The 21558-nt window shown below is 34.5% G+C and overlaps 2 protein-coding genes, 1 long non-coding RNA gene and 1 other non-coding gene across 4 annotated transcripts in view; 3 read left to right on the top strand and 1 right to left on the bottom strand.

Moving 5' to 3' along the window:
* Positions 1-9899, top strand: part of LOC110102307 (calmodulin-binding transcription activator 1-like) — a gene marked incomplete at its 3' end in the record, with an annotated part of 62475 nt that extends 52576 nt beyond the window's left edge. The window contains exons 8-10 of the mRNA XM_020830593.2: positions 1129-1566; positions 1695-2392; positions 9701-9899. Of these exons, the coding sequence (XP_020686252.2) occupies positions 1129-1566; positions 1695-2392; positions 9701-9899 (1335 nt within the window). The remainder of the gene's footprint in view (positions 1-1128; positions 1567-1694; positions 2393-9700) is intronic.
* Positions 9900-9901: 2 nt separating this feature from the next.
* On the top strand, positions 9902-10117 carry LOC114579641. The gene is made up of 2 exons (XR_003700738.1): positions 9902-9933; positions 10067-10117. It is a non-coding gene; the product is annotated as an uncharacterized LOC114579641 (long non-coding RNA).
* A 1766-nt stretch (positions 10118-11883) lies between these two features.
* LOC110102300 lies at positions 11884-19262 on the bottom strand. Its single transcript, XM_020830582.2, has 5 exons — positions 19103-19262; positions 15940-16157; positions 13265-13483; positions 13056-13183; positions 11884-12368 (listed from the first exon to the last, which is right to left on the bottom strand). Exons 1-5 carry the CDS (start codon positions 19172-19174, stop codon positions 12190-12192), a joined length of 816 nt encoding a protein of 271 aa, XP_020686241.1. The 5' UTR covers positions 19175-19262; the 3' UTR covers positions 11884-12189.
* Positions 19263-20365: 1103 nt separating this feature from the next.
* TRNAS-GCU lies at positions 20366-20447 on the top strand. Its single transcript has one exon. It is a non-coding gene; the product is annotated as a tRNA-Ser (tRNA).
* The last annotated feature ends 1111 nt before the right edge of the window (positions 20448-21558 follow it).

Below are 21558 nucleotides of genomic sequence, written 5' to 3'. Positions count from 1 at the left end.
CCAAATTTCTAGCTCCCGGCTCGAGCCTAAACCTCCTAGAAAATTATAATTTGAGCAAACACATACATAATCCTAACACTAGGAAAATAACCTACTTAAAGCATTACAAAAATAATGCAAATCCCAAAACAATCCCTCTTTTGAATTTTCCCTCCTAATCTCCCTTAATTTCCTCTCTAATTGTTGTTGGACTCCAGCCCAAAAAGGGGGCGGAAGTTTGAAGCAGAACCTGTCCGCCTCTTGTAATAGGATCGGTCTAACACAACCACTAAGTAAAAATTCTTAATTAATCATCAATAATAGGACATCAATACATTGAAAATTTGTAAATCGGTGAATGATTATGGTAAAGGCCAATCTAAAATGGCTTGAACCTTGGTCTATTTTTATCCCAGCCTCATAGATAACATGACCTAGAAAACTAGTCGTTTGTTAAAAATTTGTCTTTACTAGGATTTACATACAACTTTTTTAGTCGTTAAACTTCAAAAAGTTGACATAAATGATGTTTGAGTACTAGGATATCATCGAAGTATACAACTGCAAATTTTTCCATAAATTGTCTACACACTCGTGTCACCAAATGCATGAAAGTGCTTGGAGCATTGGAAAGACAAAAATGCATCACTACCCACTCATATAAGTCATTTCATCTTTTGAAAGCTACTTTCCATTCATCACCTGTCTTCATTTACATTTGATCATACCCAGGTCCAATTTTTTATAAATGATATGATATGCGTCCCAAGTGCCGTAGGACATGCCTGTAGTTTTTTCTTTGTTTCCTATGTAGGTGGATCTTAGCATTCTATTGTATCTTGAAATACCTGAGTCCTATTTATTGTCTCATAAAAGTATTGATTGGAACTGTTTGGGTTTTCAAGTAGACATAAGTTGACTTTAAGGGCTTCTACTTATTTTGAAATGCCTTGTTTTTTCTAGATTTCTTCTCCTCTGCAGTAATATTTTCAAACTACGACTTATTTTCTGTGGATGCAAAATATATAGACAAAAATGAAGCCTTAGGATTTTTTCTTTTGTGTTTTTTGACTGTGGGATGCTATTGTGGAATAAATACCTTTTGTTTATATATTCATTTAAGGTTATAACCTGTTGTATATCATTCAGGTTGAAGAGGAAAATGCTGGAGTTGCTGATCATTCTGTGGAAGATTGCGTGAGTAACGATTCTGTTCAAAGATATGAAATATTCCATGACAATCAATTAGATTTAGCACCTCCATCTGATTTGAATGAACAAGAAGAAAAAGTTCCTACTGTTTTTAAGAATTCTTTAGGAATGGATATATATGATAATGATCCTGGAGGCAGCTTTGAAAGATGGATGGATAAGGAACTAGGCAATGACTGTAGTGATATTCTTATGGCTTCAGATTCATGTTCTAACTGGAATGCTATTGATACTCAAAATGATAAGGTATTTTCCGGTTTGTCTCGGCATATTCAGCTGGATGTTGATTCAGTGACTCCTTTGCTTTCACAGGAGCAGCTCTTTAGCATTGATGACTTCTCTCCTGATTGGGCTTATTCTGGGGATGAAACCAAGGTATGTACCCATACTGTTGCTTGCTTCTTGCTGGATACTAAACCGCAAAGGTCTATTTAGGTAATTCAACTATTAGTTTGCCAACGATTTCCTATGGCATCTTCTTTGATTAACATAACTTTGTACAGGTTCTAATCTCAGGTGTGTTTCTTGGTGGAGTACAACCTAGTAGTATAAAGTGGTGTTGCATGTTTGGGGAAGTTGAGGTTTCAGCTCAGGTGTTGACAACAAATGCCATCCGTTGTCAAGCCCCTCCACACAGTCCTGGACGAGTGCCATTTTACATTACCTGCAGCAATAGATTAGCATGCAGTGAGGTTAGAGAATTTGAATATAGAGAAAATCCGACAGGTACAGCAATATCAGAATCTCTCAAGAATGAATCAGAAGATGAAATGTACCTCCAAATCCGATTTGCAAAGATGTTATCCCTAGGTTCAGATAAGAAAAGGCTATTATGCTCCACTGAAAATTGTGCCAAGTGCATTGTAAAGAAAAGTTTGGCTCATATGTTGATTGATGATGAACCTGGGTGGGAAAAGATTGAAAAGGAGACCAAAACTTGTCAAGGACATCTGTGGAATCTCAGGGATGCGTTGCTTGAGAAGTTACTGAAAGGAAGACTCTATGAATGGCTGGTTTGCAAATTGCATGAAGATGGCAAAGGCCCAAATATTCTCGATGATAAAGGCCAAGGAGCTATTCATTTGGCAGCTGCTCTTGGTTATGAGTGGGCAATGACTTCAATCATTTCTGCTGGTGTAAATCCAAGTTTTAGGGACGCACGTGGAAGGACTGCGCTTCACTGGGCTGCTTATTATGGAAGGTTAGAATTCACGTCTTAACTTCTTAGATCTAATTTGTAGGCACCATTATTTATTATATAGGTATTCTGCAAATGAGTCTTCAAAGGAATCTCCTGGTTTTGTAAAATATTCTCTATCTTATTATGCATGATGAAAACTTTTATTGCTTTCAAGGAGCTTTGACAAAATCAAGGTCCTAATAGTTGCTTAGAGGCTTTTTTTTTTTTAATATTTACTGTGTTCTGTGATAATAGTTTCAATGATTTCGTTAACCTGTGGATTTATGAAAATAATTACATTTTCTTGAAGACTTAAAAAATTAGTATTAAGTTATCAATGGATTAAGTTTCATACGCCTTTCAGTGCTATTGTGTACAAGGATGCCAGTATCGCCAACTCCACAGTTTTTATAGAAATAAAGTGAACTACTATGTTACGAGATTATAGACCTGAACTTCCATTGTTTATAACCCGTGATACCACCAGCCACCAACCATTTAGGAAACTTTTTGGTTCCATCGTTGATGAGAATGGCAAGCTGTTAGTGGTTCACACAATTGCTTTCTTGCATTCTTCTTATTATTCTCGTCACTAAATTTCCTTTAGCATATAAATGCAGGATGAAGTTACATACCCATTTAATTTTTCTATTCCAGTTTTTGAAAACCTGGTCTGTTTTTTAATCAGTTGGATTTGGTTACATTGGGAATGATTTGGAGGCTTTTTTTTTTTTAATTTCACCTTATAGCTTTGTTACCTGCTAGAAAATTTACAACAATAGAGTTTGTGTTTTTAGATCTTAACTTTGTACAAAAATCTAACACAGAAAGTTGTGAGAAATCATAAATTTTTACGTGAAAATTTCAAGATTGGGAACAACCACGAAGCGTGGCATATTTGTAATAATCCACTATATATTGTAAGAATCCTTCATTCCTCCTAATTGAAGAAGATAAGATTATATAGACTTGAGCATAATTATTTGATTCTCCTTGTACAAATTACAAAAATCACATGTCTACGAGCAAATAGTTAAAACCCAATGATAGGATTATATGTTATTGTTAAATGACAATAGTCGGATGACAGAAATCTGATAATGTGAGTTGCAATTGCTAATGGTGATTGTCTAAAATGATTGCCGGAAATAAATATTGATCAGCTCTCTTAACTCTTGAACCTCCTCTTCATGTAGAGAATGAGGCTCTAGTTATAGCATTTTTGAGAAAGTTATTTTGATAAATTTGACCAAAATTTAAAACAGTCCATTGCACGATTCATATTGATCCCCTTGATTATCAATCATTTATCAAATATTTAAGTGTCTTAATGATGCCATAATCGAATGATCTTATATTTGCCTCGTCAAGCTACTCGATTTGACTATTAGCATATCATAATTTGAGATAGTTTTGTTCTTAAATTAATGTTCTGAAGTTTCCATACATGTTTCATATGCTTGATTTGAGCTCATTTGGAGTCGAAATGAATCACTTGTAGTGTCGATGTGTTTGTCTAGTCGATGTATTCAATTTGAAAATAATAGTTTGGATGGTCCTAAATTTAATTTTAAAAGTTTTATATCTTTTTTTTACTCGAGATTCATGCCCATATCAAGTCTAGATATTGGTTGTTGGGCTCATAAAGTCAAACTTCTTTTGGCGGCAGTCTCCTTCCCACTAATTACAAATGTGTCTTCCTATACGATTCTACTTAAACCGGGGATGAGCACTCTCCTTATTGTTGCCAGAGCCTACATGTACATCTGTAATCATTTTAAACTATGATTCTAATAGTACACATGCTTTGGATTTAGTTTGCAAATCACATTGTACAATTGCTGCATCCAGAAGCTCCAATTTGTTGCTTTCATTTATTGTAAGTACTCTAATGTGTTGAAAACATTCCTTAATTAGCATTAAAAATATCTATGCCAAAGCAAGGATGGAGATGATCTTGGAAATTGGCTTTATTAATAGCAAGGCTATTAATGATTGTTTGAATTATCGTTCTTTTCTTCTTTGACCTCTTGTGTTTATTTGGCTACTTAGACACTTCTAGTAGGAGTTCGGAGAATTTCTTTTTGCAAGACAAGCTAGCATGATTGGCATGTCCTTGCCTTGGTGATTGGGAAATGGATGGGGTTAAACTCATCTTTCCTCATAGTTCATGTTTCCATTTGAGTATATAGGAATTTCACCAAGTTGTTTTGTGGGTTCCGAAAATTCGACCCCGGTCTCCGCCCGCACTGTTGCTTTTTCTTCATTCGGCGAGGGGAGTTTTAACCGAATTAGTTCCGGGGTAAATTTTGGAAGGAAGATGGGTTTGTAGATAAGACACTACCTAGAGATTTCTCCCTCATTTTGCGATGACTTTATGATCTGAGTTCTGGTTTCCTATAGGCGCAAGCCCCTATAGTTAATTACCCCTCTCGATAATGAGAGAGATAACATTCGATTAAGGCTATTCATCAATCAGATACATAGAAATACGTGGTATCTGGCATATAGTAGCAACAATGGGTTTAGGATTTGGAAGTTTAAAGGTTTTGGAAATGGTTGAGGATTTGAAGATTAATATTTGAAATTGAAAATTGCACCATCTTGCACTTAAAGCGGATGGTGGGGGAATGGATGATGGACCCGATCAAGATCCTATGGTTTCGTCGTCTCGGGTCATCGTGGTCCTTGGTCTACTTAGTCAGGGAGGTAGTCGACCCAACCTGATAGAAGGATCCTTGTCAGCAGCCATGAGTTGCTTCGTCCAAGGGGACCTTGTAGATCTGGGTTGAATATTTATCTAAGGGGACAAATTTAAATCCACCTTAGCTAACAGAGGGCTTTGTGCCCTATCGATCATATCCTATTGGTTCATATCTCAGAATTTGATGCCATTAAGGAGCATGTTGGCTCTGGCCATAGGTATTTCGTGATACCATTTGGCGGCAAAACCACTCGGTTCAGAGGGCCCCGGGTCATAACTGTTTATCCTGCGGTGTCATTTGGCGGCAAACCGCCGGTTAGAGGACATGTATCACGTCCTTACTGGTAGGAGACTGTTTGAGAATGGATCCTAGTAATATTTTCGACTAGGCATTAGCTCTTTGTGAGCTGAAGTAATTTTCAGATTTGTCCACCTTGACAAACTGTTGTGAAAGGTGGATGAATTTTTACTTTAAGTGATTTGATGGATTTATTTTAATTTTAAATATTTTGATTTTTGGATTTTCTGTAATTTTGGGAAATCTTTGTGGAGTTTTGATGAGAATTTGGAAATTTAGGAGGCACTTGAAGATGTTGTGAACCCCTCCTGTTGAGATCTTCGTTCAACACGGCCATCATCGGGGTGGCGAAGTCATTCATTGACTAAACCTTGTCAATCCTATCAACCTACCGATAGGCGATAGGGAATCAGTTTTCATAGGCTTTGTGCCTTTATTAGTGAATTCTCTTGATTATAGGCATTGAAGGTCTAATATAAATGTATTAAAATAAATACATCAGTCGCCACAACCGTGTGTTTGTTTGAAGGTTCGAACCCTGTCGACTCCTATTGATCAGCATATAAGAATCGAGTTCAAACTTGAATTCACTTATTGACCCGCACAGCATCCCTAGGCGTCACGTGTGTACCAATAACACGCTCGTCGGGGCCCTTGCTTGTTTTGTGATTGCATTTATCCCTTGTGTACCTATGTGTATACAAACTACGGTGCACATGTGGGGGTATTTTAAAATATTTGTAAACGTCTTTTGTCCGTTTGCATGAATGTTGTGGATCCAGTGGCGTTTATTCGTAGATTGTATGTAATATTCGTAGTGGGGCGCTAGCAGAAGCTTGTGGGAGCTTGTATTTATTGTATTCTTCATGTAATTTGTTGTGGTATTTGGTTCATGTAGTACATCAGCCACTGTTATAAGTAGGCAGATAGATGTATTCCTTCACAGATTGGAATTGACTTCAGAATACTTCATTTACTGAAGTCTTTCTACATCTACCCATAACTGGCATATGGCACATACATCTATCTTTGTAGAAAGCTTATATGTATTGCAGATCTTTTATCTTTGCTGGCATGTAGATTAATGTGCTTGTTTGTATGTTGATGTAGATTGCTTGAGTGTTATAAAACAATTATTTCATCTATTAAGTCCCCTTCACACTCATTTGCATTCTGACTAGCTTGAAGATCTCCCAAAATTTCTTGAGAGCTCTATGCTATTGATTGATTGTAATCATGTGGTTATCCTTTCAATTTGATCTATGTTTGCAAGAAGATTGTTGTATTTGTTGCAATTCTTCTAGTGTTGCTTGTAGGTAGGTAGATGTCTTCATTTGCAGGCTAAAATTGACTACAGGATACTGACTGAAGTCTTTCTACATCTACCTACAGAAGGTATATGGTGCTCACATCTGTATTCCTGGACTTGTATGTATTGCAGATCTTCTGGGCCATCTGTCTTTATGGATGTTGCATTGCAAGCATTGCACACTCTTCATGCTTTATAGAGATGTTTAGATCTCCAAACTTTACTCATGATCATATCACTGCACCGCTTATGGATAGATCTTTGCATATATTGGAGCTCCTCTATTGCTTGAGGTATTTGCTTAGCACCAGACTGTTTGTTGATCGTAGGAGTATCCTAACATTCACATATATTGCACTGAGCATGTTTAATTTGGGATATGTCTCTCACAACATCATTAGACTCTTTCATTTGCAATAGAATAAGGTATTCATATACCATAGGCGAGTCGCATTTCATTGTCAACCTCTCCACATATGATGCTCTTTTTCACTTGTAGGTGGACGACTGTAGGCATAGAAAAGAGTCTTCCGTCATTGCCAACATATATCTACATCCATCATATGTTGATCACCATTGCTTGCAAGGGTTGAATACTTTTGCTTGTATTTTGACATTGCTCGCAAGGAAGATGTATCAGTTATTGCCTCCTACTACATGGTTTATAGTGCTTGTATTTGTCGCATGTCTCTTAATATTCACAAGAGATTGTCACATGTGTTTGTCAATTAATGATTGCTTGGTACCAAGGAGATTATTTTCTTCACAACTCTCTTGTTTTACTTGTGAGCATATATGATGAATAACATGTCATCATATCCATCACAAGCTTCTAATTGCATGCATCCAAATGGCTTGTTGGGTATATTATTGATTGCTCATCATTCATGTATGACTTACGCCTCATGTCACAAGTCCTTGTTTGCATTTTAGTTTTCACTCATTATAGGTTTATGTATGGATTATGATACACATTTGAAGCTTTCATTTGCTTGAAGCTGAGTCCCCTGTTGTCCAAATTGTAAATTCATATGATTCGTACTTGATTCAATCAAGTTCATGTCATTCATAGATTGCTCAAGTCCGGCGAAGTTTCAATATAAGTCCCTTGTTCATTTGGGTTAGAGCCCAAAAGATTTCTGTTATATTCACTTAGTATTCCAATCAAGTTCAAGTCTGAACTTATTTCATTTGGATTCAAGTATTTTGTTAATCATTTTGTGTCCAAATGTTCAACTAGCAAGCTCAAGTCCTTACTCAAATTGTTCAAGTTCAAGTCCCAAATCAAAGTCCCCTATGATCTTGTAAAGTCCATGTCCGAGTTTATGTCAACAGTATTTAGTTCATTTGAGTTCAAGATCGAGTTCAAAACACAAGTTCAAGCTTATAAGTCCAATCTTATAAGTTTTCATCATTTGATTAAACTTTGAGTTCATTTGGTTTAAGTTTGGATTTAATTTATTTGAATTCATTGCATATTCGGGTTCAAGTTTGATGCCAATGTCCTCTATTGTTCAAATATGTTCAATCATGTCCAAGTGTAGTTTGGCGTTCACCCGAAATTTCGGCAGCCTTCTGGCGTCTCCCCGGTTTAGAGGCAAAATACAGGAAACTAGGCCTTTCTCACCATGCTAAAAAAAGCGTGTATGATAGGTGTTCTCGGACGAGCACACCGTGGCCGTGTATTTTTTTTTTATCCCCCACTACGCTAAGAAAAGCGTGTATGGGCCTTCGGTACCGGTTGCAAAGAAAAAAAAAAGTTATTTTCCCATAAGCGGGTACTTATAGGTATCCCAACTTCATCATATGCATCGCAGAGGGTTCTCATCCCACCACATTAAGAAAAGTGTGTATAGACGATTTTCCGGTGTGCCACGAACTCTGAAGAAGGGACTTTAGGTGATTACCCGCTTCGTCGCAAGCATCGTGACGCACTTCCTTTCACCACGCTAAGAAAAGAGTGTATAGGTGGTCATTTTGTCTCGACGCATGCGTTGAAATCGGGTTCTCAGAGTTTTAGGATTTAGAATGGTTATACCTGCACGGGGTTGACATGTGGATCGAGGTAAAAGTGAGGCAATTATAATTAATTATAATTATCCTTAGTTAATTATATTTACTTATAATTAATTATAATTAATTAAAATAATTAGTTATATTTAGTAAAATTGGCTAAGGGATTTGGCTGGAGAGGTGTGGGAGAGCTCTCGGTTTGGGGATTGGATTGCAGGAGCGGGGTCGGTCGGCTAGGATGGAATCGGAAGCAGCGATCGGAGGTCTCGGCTTGGAGAGGAGGTATGAGAAAGGAGCTCTCTCCCTCTCTCTCTATCTCTCTCTCTGCTTGCAGTTACGATGCGATCGAGCAAGGATCGGAAGGTAGAAGCTCGGGCGCCGGCTCTATCGAGGTCGGATGGAGCTCGGGAAGGCCATGGGTGAAGACCAACGGTTTGGAGAGGGAGGAGCTTGGGAGGAAGAGATGCGGGAAGAAGGAGATCGTGGAAAGTCTGGCTTTGGGTTTTCGATCGGGAGCTTCCGGTCGGCTTAGAGGCAGAGGAGGTCGAATGCAAGGATTCGTGGATTTCGGGAGGAGAAGCAGAGAGCCGAATGCTCTGTTTCGCTTGGTATTTAACGACGCCAAAAGAGCTGCGATCGAGGCCGGTTTCGCGCAGGTATTACGGAGAAATGAATGAACCGGCGCCGAATCGGTACGTATACGGGATTTCTGCTGATTTCCTGGAATTTGGGTTGAAATTTGAGCTGAGTTTTGCTTCTTATCCTTAGGTTAACATTTTCGAGATTTTCTTTAAAATCAGTCTCCTATTATTCATTTTGCACTAATTTCTCTTTTGTTTCTTCTTTGATTTGTGTTTAGAAAAAAAAAAAGATATAATCACTTGTATATTCTTTATTTAGGTGAATCAAAACATCATTTGATAGTGTGAAATCCTTTTATGTACTTTCTTTCAAACCAATCTTTGAGTATGTAACAATCTTTGAATATGTAATAATTTTTGATAGGGTGGCTAATTACCTTGCGATATGGGCAATAATTGGGGTTGTCAGTTTGATTTGCCTCTTTCGGGCTTTTGGATTCTGTCAATTCAAAACCCATGTAAGTGCTTATCAGAATTATTCAACTACACTTTTCTTCTTGAAGGAATATTCTTTATTCATATTTTCCTTAAAGGATGGGAGTATTCAATTATTGGTTCCTGCCATTTGTAACTATGGGAACTGGACCTATGGAGCAGGTTGATTTCTTCCCACCACTCGCTTCTCTTTACTCATAAATAGGCTCTTTCTACTGTATATCATATGTCATGAATTATTCTCCATCTTTTTCGAATAAGTCCAATTTAGTGTTGTATTTTTTTGTTTCAACAGGTGTTGGCAATGATCCTAGAGAAGACCGTTATTTTAGCATCCCAAAGCAAGTATGTTCTCTCTCTTCTAAATAGTTCTAGCAAAAATATACACTGCAATTCATGTATCCTCAAACCAATAATGAATACATCAATGGTGGCATTAGGATTTCAAGTGAAGGGGCAAAAGCTTCTAATTTCTAGTAAAATTTTCATATCCTCCTACATAGTTACATAGAACTTCTCAAATTTAAGTGGGCAAGAGTCATCTTCGGCCCATCCCTAGTTCCAACATTGCTTTAGATACTCATGTATAAACAAGTATAATGTCGTTGCTAGCATCACATCTTACATGGTAATCATCTTTTGTAATCCACATGACCCTGAAACAAACGATAAAGGTTCTATAATATATATAATTGTAGGAAATTTTTGAATGAAAATTTTTATATTATACATTGTCATAATAGTTGCAGAGATGAGGATGCTCAGGTGGATGAGGGGCTTTACTTTTAGAGATAGGATACAAAATGAATATATTCTTGAAGGATGGAGTAGCTCAAGCTTAAGATAAGATTAGAGAGACTCGCCTTATGGTTTGGTCATATAAAACAACGGCCTTCCAATGATCCGGTTAGGAAAATAGAGGTATTAGATTTGACTTATTTTAAGAAAGGTAGAGTTGGTTAGAGAATATTAGAAATGATATTTACTAATTAGATTTATACGAGAATTTGACTTTTAACAGTACACAATAGAGAAAAAGGATTCATTTAGCCGACCCCATGTAGTGGGATAAAGGCTTGTTGTTGTTGTTGTTGTTGTTGTTGTATACATTGTCATAATAAAGTTTTTCTCAAAGCTTAAGGGATGAGAGCCAACCCCCCCAACCCCTACATGATTCCACAATTGCTTCACACCTTGTGTCGTTAAAAACTTCACATATTACATAGTATCGTCTTTGATAATTCACATGAACCTTCAACAAGAAACAAGTTGTTCCCAATAACAAATGGATTTTCTTCCAGGCAAAAACTTACGATCCTGAAGGTGAATACGTTTCATATTGGTTGCCAGAGCTCCAACCTCTTCCCAGAGAGAGAAGAAATTTTCCTGGGAAATCATATATCAAGCAAGTTGTACCTCTCAAGTTTGAAAATACTACAATCAATAGGCAGAATAATTTCAGTACAGGTAAGGTATGGAAGAAGAAAGATCACTGACCGAATGCATATCTGAACAAAATTTCTTTCTGTTACCCAACAGATTACCAATTTGTAATTAATAGAAAAGTATTTGTAGTATTGATTGGCTTTATGAATAATTAACATATTAGTAAATATAATCTCATAATTGTTAAATTTGATCAATTAAGACAACTGAGTGTTTTAATTATTAATTTATTTCTAATTCATTATACAATTTAACTTTAAATTTATTAGAATAATTGATTAATTAACTAATTAAGAAGTCTAATTTACCTCTTTATAGCATTTTAATCAATCATTTGATGGCTGAGTAGCTAAGTTTGTTCAAAATTGGTATTTTCATCACAATTATTAATTTACCAGTAAATTAATATGAAGCTTATTGATTAATTCTTAATTCATTAACCTATTTAATATCTTTTGTGACAATTGGGCTTCTGTCCTATTTTGAAAAGCGATAATATGTTTTTTTTTTTAAATTCTTCTAAGAAGAAAACTTCATTGCAGAAATGGGAAAAGGCACGACTTTTAGATTCTAATATAAAACTTCCAAGAAAAATCCTATCCATCATTTTTTGTTCAATATTTTAAAATTAAATGAAATTATCAAATGCTCAGACAAAGGCCAGAATAAAATGAATCTCCATTTTTTGCCAATCTGAATAACAGGTTTTATATATTCTTGGCTGAATTGGTTTAGGAACCAAGAGATTCTAAAACGCAGAACTTAAAATTTTAAAGAGCAATAACTGTAACAGTCCAAAGTACATCAAATGCTACCATAGAAGTTCACCGTATGTGATGTCAAAACATACAAGCAGGACATTGATGATCAAGAAAAAAAATTTCTTCCCTATCAACATTTTTTTCACCTGGCCATTGTTTGACTTTGAAAGTGCCTTTTTTTGAGTAAATGCTTGTATGGATGAGGCAAGATTTATTCATTGTGATGATGAAAGCCTGGAAGAAGAGAAGTGATGAACCCAATGAAAAACATCTGGATCTCCTTAAGAATATACCAAAATTGGTTTTGATTGCGCTGCCTGGCTTCCGGTTGATTCTCGTTCACAACAGCAGGTGGATGATCATTCTGGTTATCAGCTTCAACATTTCCTTCTGCAAATAATTGGTCCCAATAAATTAGTTTTTACAAGGAAATAAAGTGTGGATATAGTTCTTGTTTGATATTTTTAAGGGTTTATTAGCGGTTTTTAAAAGTAACGTTTCCAGAGAAGCTGCATAGTTTTTCATCCAAATCCAAACAGACACCGTTTTTACAATTATTTTCTCCACCTTGGAGAAATTATTGTGTGAACATTGGACTATCCGGAAACCAATCAGAACGCGCCACATCACCCGGTACACAGCAGTAACGAGCACCGGTACCAAACAAAAAAATCACATGATGCGTTCTGAAAGGTCTCCGGATGCCGTCTGGGATCCGCACAAAATAATTTTTCACCATGAAGACAGTAAACAAGGCTAGCTGCCATGAAAAATATACAAAGTTCTAAATTCTTCCCTTTTATCTCAGATGCATTTCATTAATATTTCCAGCCAAATTTATGCATTTTCTTCTATTGATTTCAGTCAAATTTACGTTTATATGTTCTTTGTAAACTCACATTGTTCTAAATTGTTCTCATGTTTAGAATTTCATGAGAAGGAACAAGGTACTTCCCTTCTCACTTATTTCTAACAACAATCTCAAGCATAATCAAATGAAAGTGTGGTACTGGTTATATTAATTCTACTTTTTACTCCAACTAGAAAGCTTTAGGGTAATAATCAAAAGATTATTACCAGGCGCAGGTTGAATGCCATCAAAATGCCTCATAGGTGGTTGCTCAGGATGGGCGGCGGGACGGAGTTGAGGCGCTGCACCTCTTCGAATCCATCGGATCAAAGGGGTAAGGGCTCCAGTCTGATACCTGTAGCATTTGGAAACCTGAATCAATCTCATTCACTCAAAGCGTTTAAATTAATTTCAGAATGATTAGTAAATATCTCACAGATAGATGAAAGATGCAAATAGAACCAGTAGAATTAACCGCTGCCTCGATCCTTCTTGACTGAACAGAAAGACAACAGCTGCTAGCTTAATGATGAGAGCCAAATCCAGCTGAAATGCGAAGTGGAATCTCCTCACAACTACTGGTCTTTGTGGCCCTTGCTGCTGTCTTGCCTCATGTCCCAGCTCCTCACCACCAGTGCCAGAAGAGTTTGTTCTCCTGGTATTTTGCATGGTAAAGCAATACGATACGTAAGCTGTAAAAATAATGCCTACTGGAACCAGGTAATCTTTATTGTGACTCCCATGCAAGGTCTTAAATCACTTGACAAATATATCTATGGACTCTATGGTAGATGAAGATAAACTGATCATTGGAAAAAGAAAACACACTATTTTACCATAATCAGAATGTGATATTATATTTCTAGGAAGGGAAACAGAATTGAGCACATCAAATCAACACTCATGTAAGTCTAATATGCAACTGCAAAAAGAACATTAAAGAACCACATTCAACTTGATAATCTTGTTTCAAAAGACCCTTGCAAGACAACACAAACACTGCTTCTTATGAAGTTTTAGTCACCAACAACTATCTCAACCATAGCTACCGTGAAAGAGAAAGGCATTCTAGATGAAATATTTGTGGACGTACCAGAAGAACCATCGATGTTACAACACATGAGAATCAAGCCAAGTAGAATTGTTGGCCCTTTGGAAAAGATGAGAACGAGGCCTCGGAAAATGTAAAAAAGTTTATGTGAGAGGCACTGGGATGAGAGAAATGACGTTCTCATCCCACAGAAATAACATGAAACTTTGATTTTGGCGCAGATAATCATGTGGCCGCCAACCCCAATAAATTATCTAAGTTATTTTCATACAATGGTAATGGGGTTATAATCAGTGGGAATGCAAAAATGCATAAAACCACTCAGATCATTTTGCATAGCTAAAGAGGGAAGCTAATCTTAAATAATGTCTAACTTGCCTCTACTTTTAAATATTCCTTGATATAAATATCTCAAAAAAACCTAAGCTTTGAATGCAAATGCATATTCACCATCTTTAGTGTATCCTTGGATGACAAATACACGAAGGACATGTTTGCTAATGGGATAAAAAGATATATCATTGAAGATAATTCCACTAGTCATCCATGTCTTACAATTTGATGCATACCGGTTTGGCGTGATGGTTTCATAATGAAACTAGTTATGGATTCACAAGTAAACTTGGGTCTCAAAAATCATAAACCACGAAATACACAAAAAAAAACTCATTTTCTTTTGATGGAAATTAGTAAATGTGAGAATTATAATCCAAATAATAATTTAATGATTGAATAAATTCAGATAAATCAACGAGAAATTAAAAAACAAATATATATATATGCCCGTGCTCACGCATGTGTCCGTGTGAGCATCAAGTGCATATCAAAGTCAAATAAATCTTAGCTATATTATGTGGTTGATGTCGTATTTAGCACTTTAGTCTCAACAAACGCCAGTAAAGGTGTGCAATGAGATTCAAATAATTTAGTGGATATTCCTACAGCTAAACCCAAGCATGGCACTAGATTAGCCAATAACACAGTTTCAATCCACACTTCCAACTAAGATCTTAAATGTTAACAATAGGATCTTGACTTTGTTAACGCTTTTGAAGATGGATGACCTTTGTAGAAGTTGGAGTAGCTTGCTGATATTCACAAAAATTCACAATTGATTTGTATAATCTAGTAAAAAAATCTTCTTCTTTTTTCCTCCTTTTTTCCTATGATTTTCTTCATTTCTACTGTTTTTTTTTTTTTGGGTTGGATAAGGTTGGCAACAACATGAGTATGATGAATTTAAATTTTGAAGGATTCCCAGTATGTTGGAGGAAATCAAGGAGGTTTAGATGATAAGATGGTGGTTTGTTGGCATTTTAATTCAAATTTGAATTTGAGTAGGGAAAATTATCTGGCGAATAAATAGACTTAGTGGAGTGTTATAGAGCGAGAAAGAAGAGGGCCCTACTGAGAGAGAACTTGGGTTAAAGAATTTGTTATACATGAAGAACAATGATTTTCCATGAACAATGATTTGATACAGAGAAATAGATAAAAGAAGGAAATAATAAGTGTGAAAATATAAAAGATTATGTAAAGTAACAAGATAGACAAGCATAATGATTGTATGAAGAGATGACCTCCTTTGAAAACTTTCGAGTCTCACATGTGATCGAAGATTAAAATATCAAAATAGATGAGAACAAGAGTCCAAATCCATAATGAAACTTTTCTTCATACCATAAACTATCTAACATGACTCAAAATTCCAATGTTTATAAATGAACAGAATAGCAAACCACTAACAAAGTGCAAACAAACTAACAAACTACTAACAAGTTAAATAAACTTCTAACAAACTGCTAACAAATCATTAATTAATTCCAAATAAATTTTATGATATTGACCAGAATAATCCATTAAATTAATGAAATCTAGACTATATAAAATAACTCAAACACCTAAGACAATAAAAATTCAAAATTTATGTCCATGTCATGTGGCAGGAAGTAAACAATGCAAGTGCATTTTCTTAATTTGTACAGCAAAGCATCCATCGCTAGAACAGACTATAAAATTAAAGGAATATGGATTAATATTTAAATAACAGAGAGACTTACGTGGGAATCTTAAAGGTAAGAGGAATAAGTGTGCTAGGAGGAAACCCAGGCATCATCCCCATAAATTGTGAATAAGTAGGGATAGCATAGAGGCCAGGGCCATAATCACTTTGGTCTGGATTTTGTGGAGGCATCACCAGAGGTACAGTTGACGGGTGTACCAAAGGGGGTTGCTGCTGAGAAGCATCCTCACTAGTACTTTGTAAACTATTTTGAGTCTGGAAAAAAATCACAGAATAGTGGATATTTCAAAACTACCAAAATACCATCAAAAGAAGCATTGCATGCAGTTTTAACAATCTAAAGCATAACGGATGCATGAAGTCTGTAACTAGTCCTTGCATGGTTTTATATATTTAGTATTAATAGTATCTCAACAAGCAAACAAACAACAAAAGTCTAAAAAGAAGAATTATTACTACCCCTAAAAAAAACAATAGATAATGATGAGGTATCAATAAGGGTGGTTCTTGTCCAATTATGCAAACCATCATTATGGAGTGTGATAGAAGACCTTGCAAAATACTGGGTATTATGCAATAATAACCTGTGCATGGTTAAACATGCTTTAAGGTACAACATGCAAAGTGCTAATGCGCACAACATGGAAGAGAGCTACTGGTGGTTAAAAACAGAGGAACTGCCATATGCACTTAAAAGTTTGCCGGAATAGCTTTTCTCTTTCTCATTTAAATTTATTAGGAAATCTAAAATAGCTTCCAATTAACCAGCAACAACATCCGCATATAAAGGTGTCTAACCAAGCTTAATGAAAAGCCAATTAACATCACTTTTGACAAAACATTTATGAAACTTTCAATCACCAGTGCAAACAAAAAGGAATCAAGCTTTCTGCAAAAAATGAAGAGGATATACTAGCCAGCACCACCATCATACACACATTCGGTACCTCATAGGCATTAGGAATCCTCCTAGGTAGGTGAAATCAAAAACAAAATTTATTCAACTAAATTTTAAAAATAAAAATAATCAAGAAACCAGGAAAAATCTTGACTTTCAATCTGAGAATGGACAAGAACAAGATCCAAGGTATTATGAAGATGGCATAAGCTCAAGTTACTCTTAAGAAAGATAGGTGCAGCTGAGAAGAATTTCTAATTGAAACTTCCAAACAGAATGTTGAATGCCTAAATATCATCGTAAAACAGCTGAGGCAAGACTCAAGGCTTTCCATCCAGATTTTTGCACGTATTAAAGAATGAAAGCTCCACCTAGTAGTAGATTTGGCTTGATGGTTGAAGCATCGAAGATAACTAAAGATAGCAGCAGAAACCTATACAAGTAATGCAGCCACAACCCCTCCGATCACTTCTTTCTCTCTATCCGAGCCTTCATGTTTTATCTCTTCCTAGCCAATCCTTCCATTACATTTGAGTTTTGGGCGGATAACAGTTTAAAAATAGTTTGTCAATATACTATGAGTTATGAGTTTATGATTCTAGAATATCACTTAAATCATTGAAGCCATTATCATTAGTACAAGCTCAAGAACTAGGAGAAATCAGTGCTAACTTTCCCAGTTCTAACAAATTTGACAAAAATGCAAAGCTTGAAGAACAAAAGAAGATGAGGCAAACAAACAAACATATGAAACTTCTTGGGATAGTACAAGGTCAATGGCATAAAACTAAGAAGAAAATGAAGGAGTACACACTATGGATACAAATACAAAGAATCGGAAATTGTTTTTATCAGCACCAAAGATAGGTTTAAAGACAAAATCTAGGCAAGTATTAATAGTTCAGAAGCATAACATTATAAGACGAGAAAATTTTGGTCCAGCGGAATGTAGATAATACTATAAAGCATGGCAAAATATATCACAAAAAATACATTAAAGAAGTAATTGTGAGTAACCTTCTGTTGAAAGTAGAAAAGGCTCCAAAAAACATATGATGAGCAAAGGAATAAGACATCACAAGTAGCAAGAAAAGGAAGGAAAGATGCAGAATCAGTGGAACACAGTCCAGAAAAAACTTGAAGAAATATTATGAAAGCATAAAAGACCACATTTAAGTACAGTGGAAAGGAAGAGAGCCAAGGAAGGGAAGCAATGGCAAGGAATAAGTCAAAAAAATAATCATGGGAAGAGAATAAAAGCATCAGAGGGAAGAATATCAAGCTCACTATCTCAATTTTCCTCTCCAAGAACATCCTTACTTGCTTCTTACCTTCTCTACATCACCTTGTTCCAGCACAACAAGGGAAATTTTCATAATTCTACCAAGCAAGTCCTAGCATCCCCCCTACCTCACCTCACTCATCTAGTTAAACTCACTATCTTCCTACATGCAGTTGGATTGGGTTGACCTGAAATCCAGAATATGTGACTGATCTCAAACCAAACTTGGCTTGAACATAATCTCATATGTAGGTGCTAATCTAAGCCTAATAAATTTTAATGTGATTTGGATAAGGGTCAACCATATCTAACCTCGACCTCCTAAAACAAATAATCATTTTTTTAATTAGTTAATGGCTCTTAATATCGTAATTGCGCCGAGAATTCATACTTTTAAATGCATGAATGCATTTTCATTATCAATACACATGAAATGTCAACACAAATCTAACATAGGAATGGGACAACAACATATCATATAAAAAAAACACTTACAGATAGGAAAACCCAAACATCCAATCATTTTCTAAGAAAAAAAACCAAAGGAAATGTTCCCTTTTATTTATTTATGGAATTTTAAACCATACCTTCTCACTAAGAAATGCACCAAAAACCAGTAGATTATAATGGGACATAAATCCGCCGGTAAAATGGCTTAATGACTTTACTCAGAATATAAAAGTAGAACTCCTTCAAGTTAAACGAACAAATGATAGAAAAGATCAACTCGAATGTATTTTTACAATCAAGCAAAGAAATATATATAACAAAAAGTTCGTTGCGCGATCAAATGATTTCATAAGCAGAAGAATAGATAAACAACTTGCACAATTTAAGAAGAAGAGAAGACAAGTGAACCCGCTGGCTGAGATTGCTAATGGAGAAACGGGAGGACTATCGATGAACCAAAAGCCATAAATTCCGTAAAACTAGAGCTCAGTTAACGGAAGAAACTAGGTCGAGAGGAAGTAAATCAGAAATAAAATCGAGATCGGAGAGAGGAACTGTAAAACGACTTACAGGTAATCTCTCGATCTCTTCTTGGCCAGCGAGTCCCGGAGCCGCTGAAGGGGCGTGGGCTTCTTCCGCCATCAGAGAGTCTTCAATCCTCGCGCCGCGACTGATCTACTCCGCATTACGGATCGGAGGGGACAAAGGCAGCTCGAAGTAGGGCTTTGGATTAGCCAAATCAATTAAATAAAAAACCTACCATCTTAAACCACTTGATTTATTTACAAATTACAAGAGAAATTTACATACATTTTATTAAATATTTATGCATTTATATTTAATATTGAACTTTTTAAATTTTATTTATATAACACTTAAGATTTTATAGTACACCAATTTATTATTAATATTAGTTTACTTAAAATAATATTTATTTTTATGCAAATTTTTTATTTGATTTAAATAGTAAAATAATATATACTAAGTTAAGTATTGCATAGATGAGGATGCTCATGTAGATAAATAATTTTATACTTAGAGATAAAATAAGAAATAAGTATAGATAAAAAATAGGTTGGAGTAGTTATAATGAACTGATTAGCAGAGTTGATGTATTAGATTCAGCCTATGTTGAAAAATTTAAAGATAATTCTAAAAAGATTTGGCTAAAATGTAAAAGAATAGAAATTACTTTTTTTTTAATTAGATTTAAATGAAAATTTGACTCTTATCGAGATATAATAGATAAAAAATATTCACTTGGCGGAATAAAGACTTTGATGTTATTGTTGTATTAAAATAATATATAATTAAATAAAAATATTTGGGGGTCAGGTTTATAAATATATAAGAATTGTATGGTAAATATGTGAACCTCCCTTAATTTTTATATTATATTTCAATATCATCTTGTTTCTAATTTTTTATATCCTTATTATGATATCAAAATTTGCATTAAAATCATATTTTTGTTTCATTTTTAGCAACTTTCTATTTTTTTGAAAATTTTTTGCCAACATAAATGTACGAATTAGATAATTAAAAATAAATAATCTGAGTGTTAAGTTCATAAATCCTCCAATAATGAAAAAATCAATGTTGTGTGTAAGTATCCATTTATTTTTTATTCAATTTGAGCTCTAACAAATTTTTAATAGAGCATAATTATTTATATATTAAAATTTTAAATAAATAGGATTACAATTAGATATAATTGAATATTAAAATTTTAATGAAGAAAAAGTGCTACTAATTATTTAACTTTTAAGTTTTAGATTTAAATATTAATGGAAACTAATAATTATAAAATATGACATACTATCTCCATATTGCGTCGCTTTGGCCGAGTGGTTAAGGCGTGTGCCTGCTAAGTACATGGGGTTTCCCCGCGAGAGTTCGAATCTCTCAGGCGACGATGGTTATTTTTGGCTTTTGCTTATCGCATAAGAAATTAAATTATAATATAAAATTTTTATAGTTATTAAATTATTATAATTTTTTCCAGCAAGTTTCTGCTGGCTCTGCCTGCCCTTAGCTGGCAATTGGCACCAATATATATTTTATATTAATTGAGTTGAATTATCCCGTTTATATTTTTTATTTTTATTATGATTATTATTTGAACCTAAATTTTATATTTTTTTATTATGATCATTTTCATAATATTAATGTTAAGAGATAATTAAATCATTATATTAGCTTGATAAATAGCCAATCCCATACAACGTCATAAAAGCTTATTAATATTATTGTATTTTAGCTTAACAAATTAATGGGTGAGCTTAAGCCAATATTAATTTATTTATTAGCTTGTGAGGGTTCTTATCTTAAAAATAAAAATATTTTAAATATATTAAAATTTAAGATCTTAAGTACATAATAATTAAAAAATAAAAATTTACATTATATTACCTCATATCAAATAATTTCTAATTATTACTTATTTTTTTATAATTTTATTACAACTACTTGAATCAAAATTACTTTTCTTTAAGCCAAATTGCCTGCTCATTAGAGCAAGATCACCTCCTTAATGCTTTTAAAAAAATAATGATGCACTTTAAAAAAGATTTAGATCTTACTTTCAGTCTATATGGGAGAATATCAGTAATAAAAAAAAAAGTATTTATTCATCGCATAAAGTGATTGTGACAGGATTTCAATAAAAGAACACTACATATTAAGGCTTTGTTTGGGACGACTTTCTCATTGCTTCTTAAATCAGGTTATTAATACAAAATTAAAAAAAATATTAAAAAGTTACTTAAAGAAGCATAAAAAGTCATTTTATTATTTTCTAAAGCAATTTCTTAGTTCAAAATTTTTTTGATTTAATAATTTTGATAGTATAAAATTAATTTAGAAAACAGTAAAAAAAAATGTAAGAAAAGAAATCTAATATTTCCATCGCAATTCTCTGCCTCAAATTTTGATATTGTCTTATAACCCAAAAAAAAATTTAAATAATGAAAAAAAAATTATGTAGGGGATACACACTAACAATTTTATATTACTAAAATAAATTT

The sequence above is a fragment of the Dendrobium catenatum genome, unplaced genomic scaffold, assembly GCF_001605985.2.
Source record: "Dendrobium catenatum unplaced genomic scaffold, ASM160598v2 fragScaff_scaffold_593, whole genome shotgun sequence".
Taxonomy (NCBI): domain Eukaryota; kingdom Viridiplantae; phylum Streptophyta; class Magnoliopsida; order Asparagales; family Orchidaceae; genus Dendrobium; species Dendrobium catenatum.
Note: the sequence above shows the minus strand (reverse complement) of the source record. Positions and strands in the feature narration are given on the sequence as shown.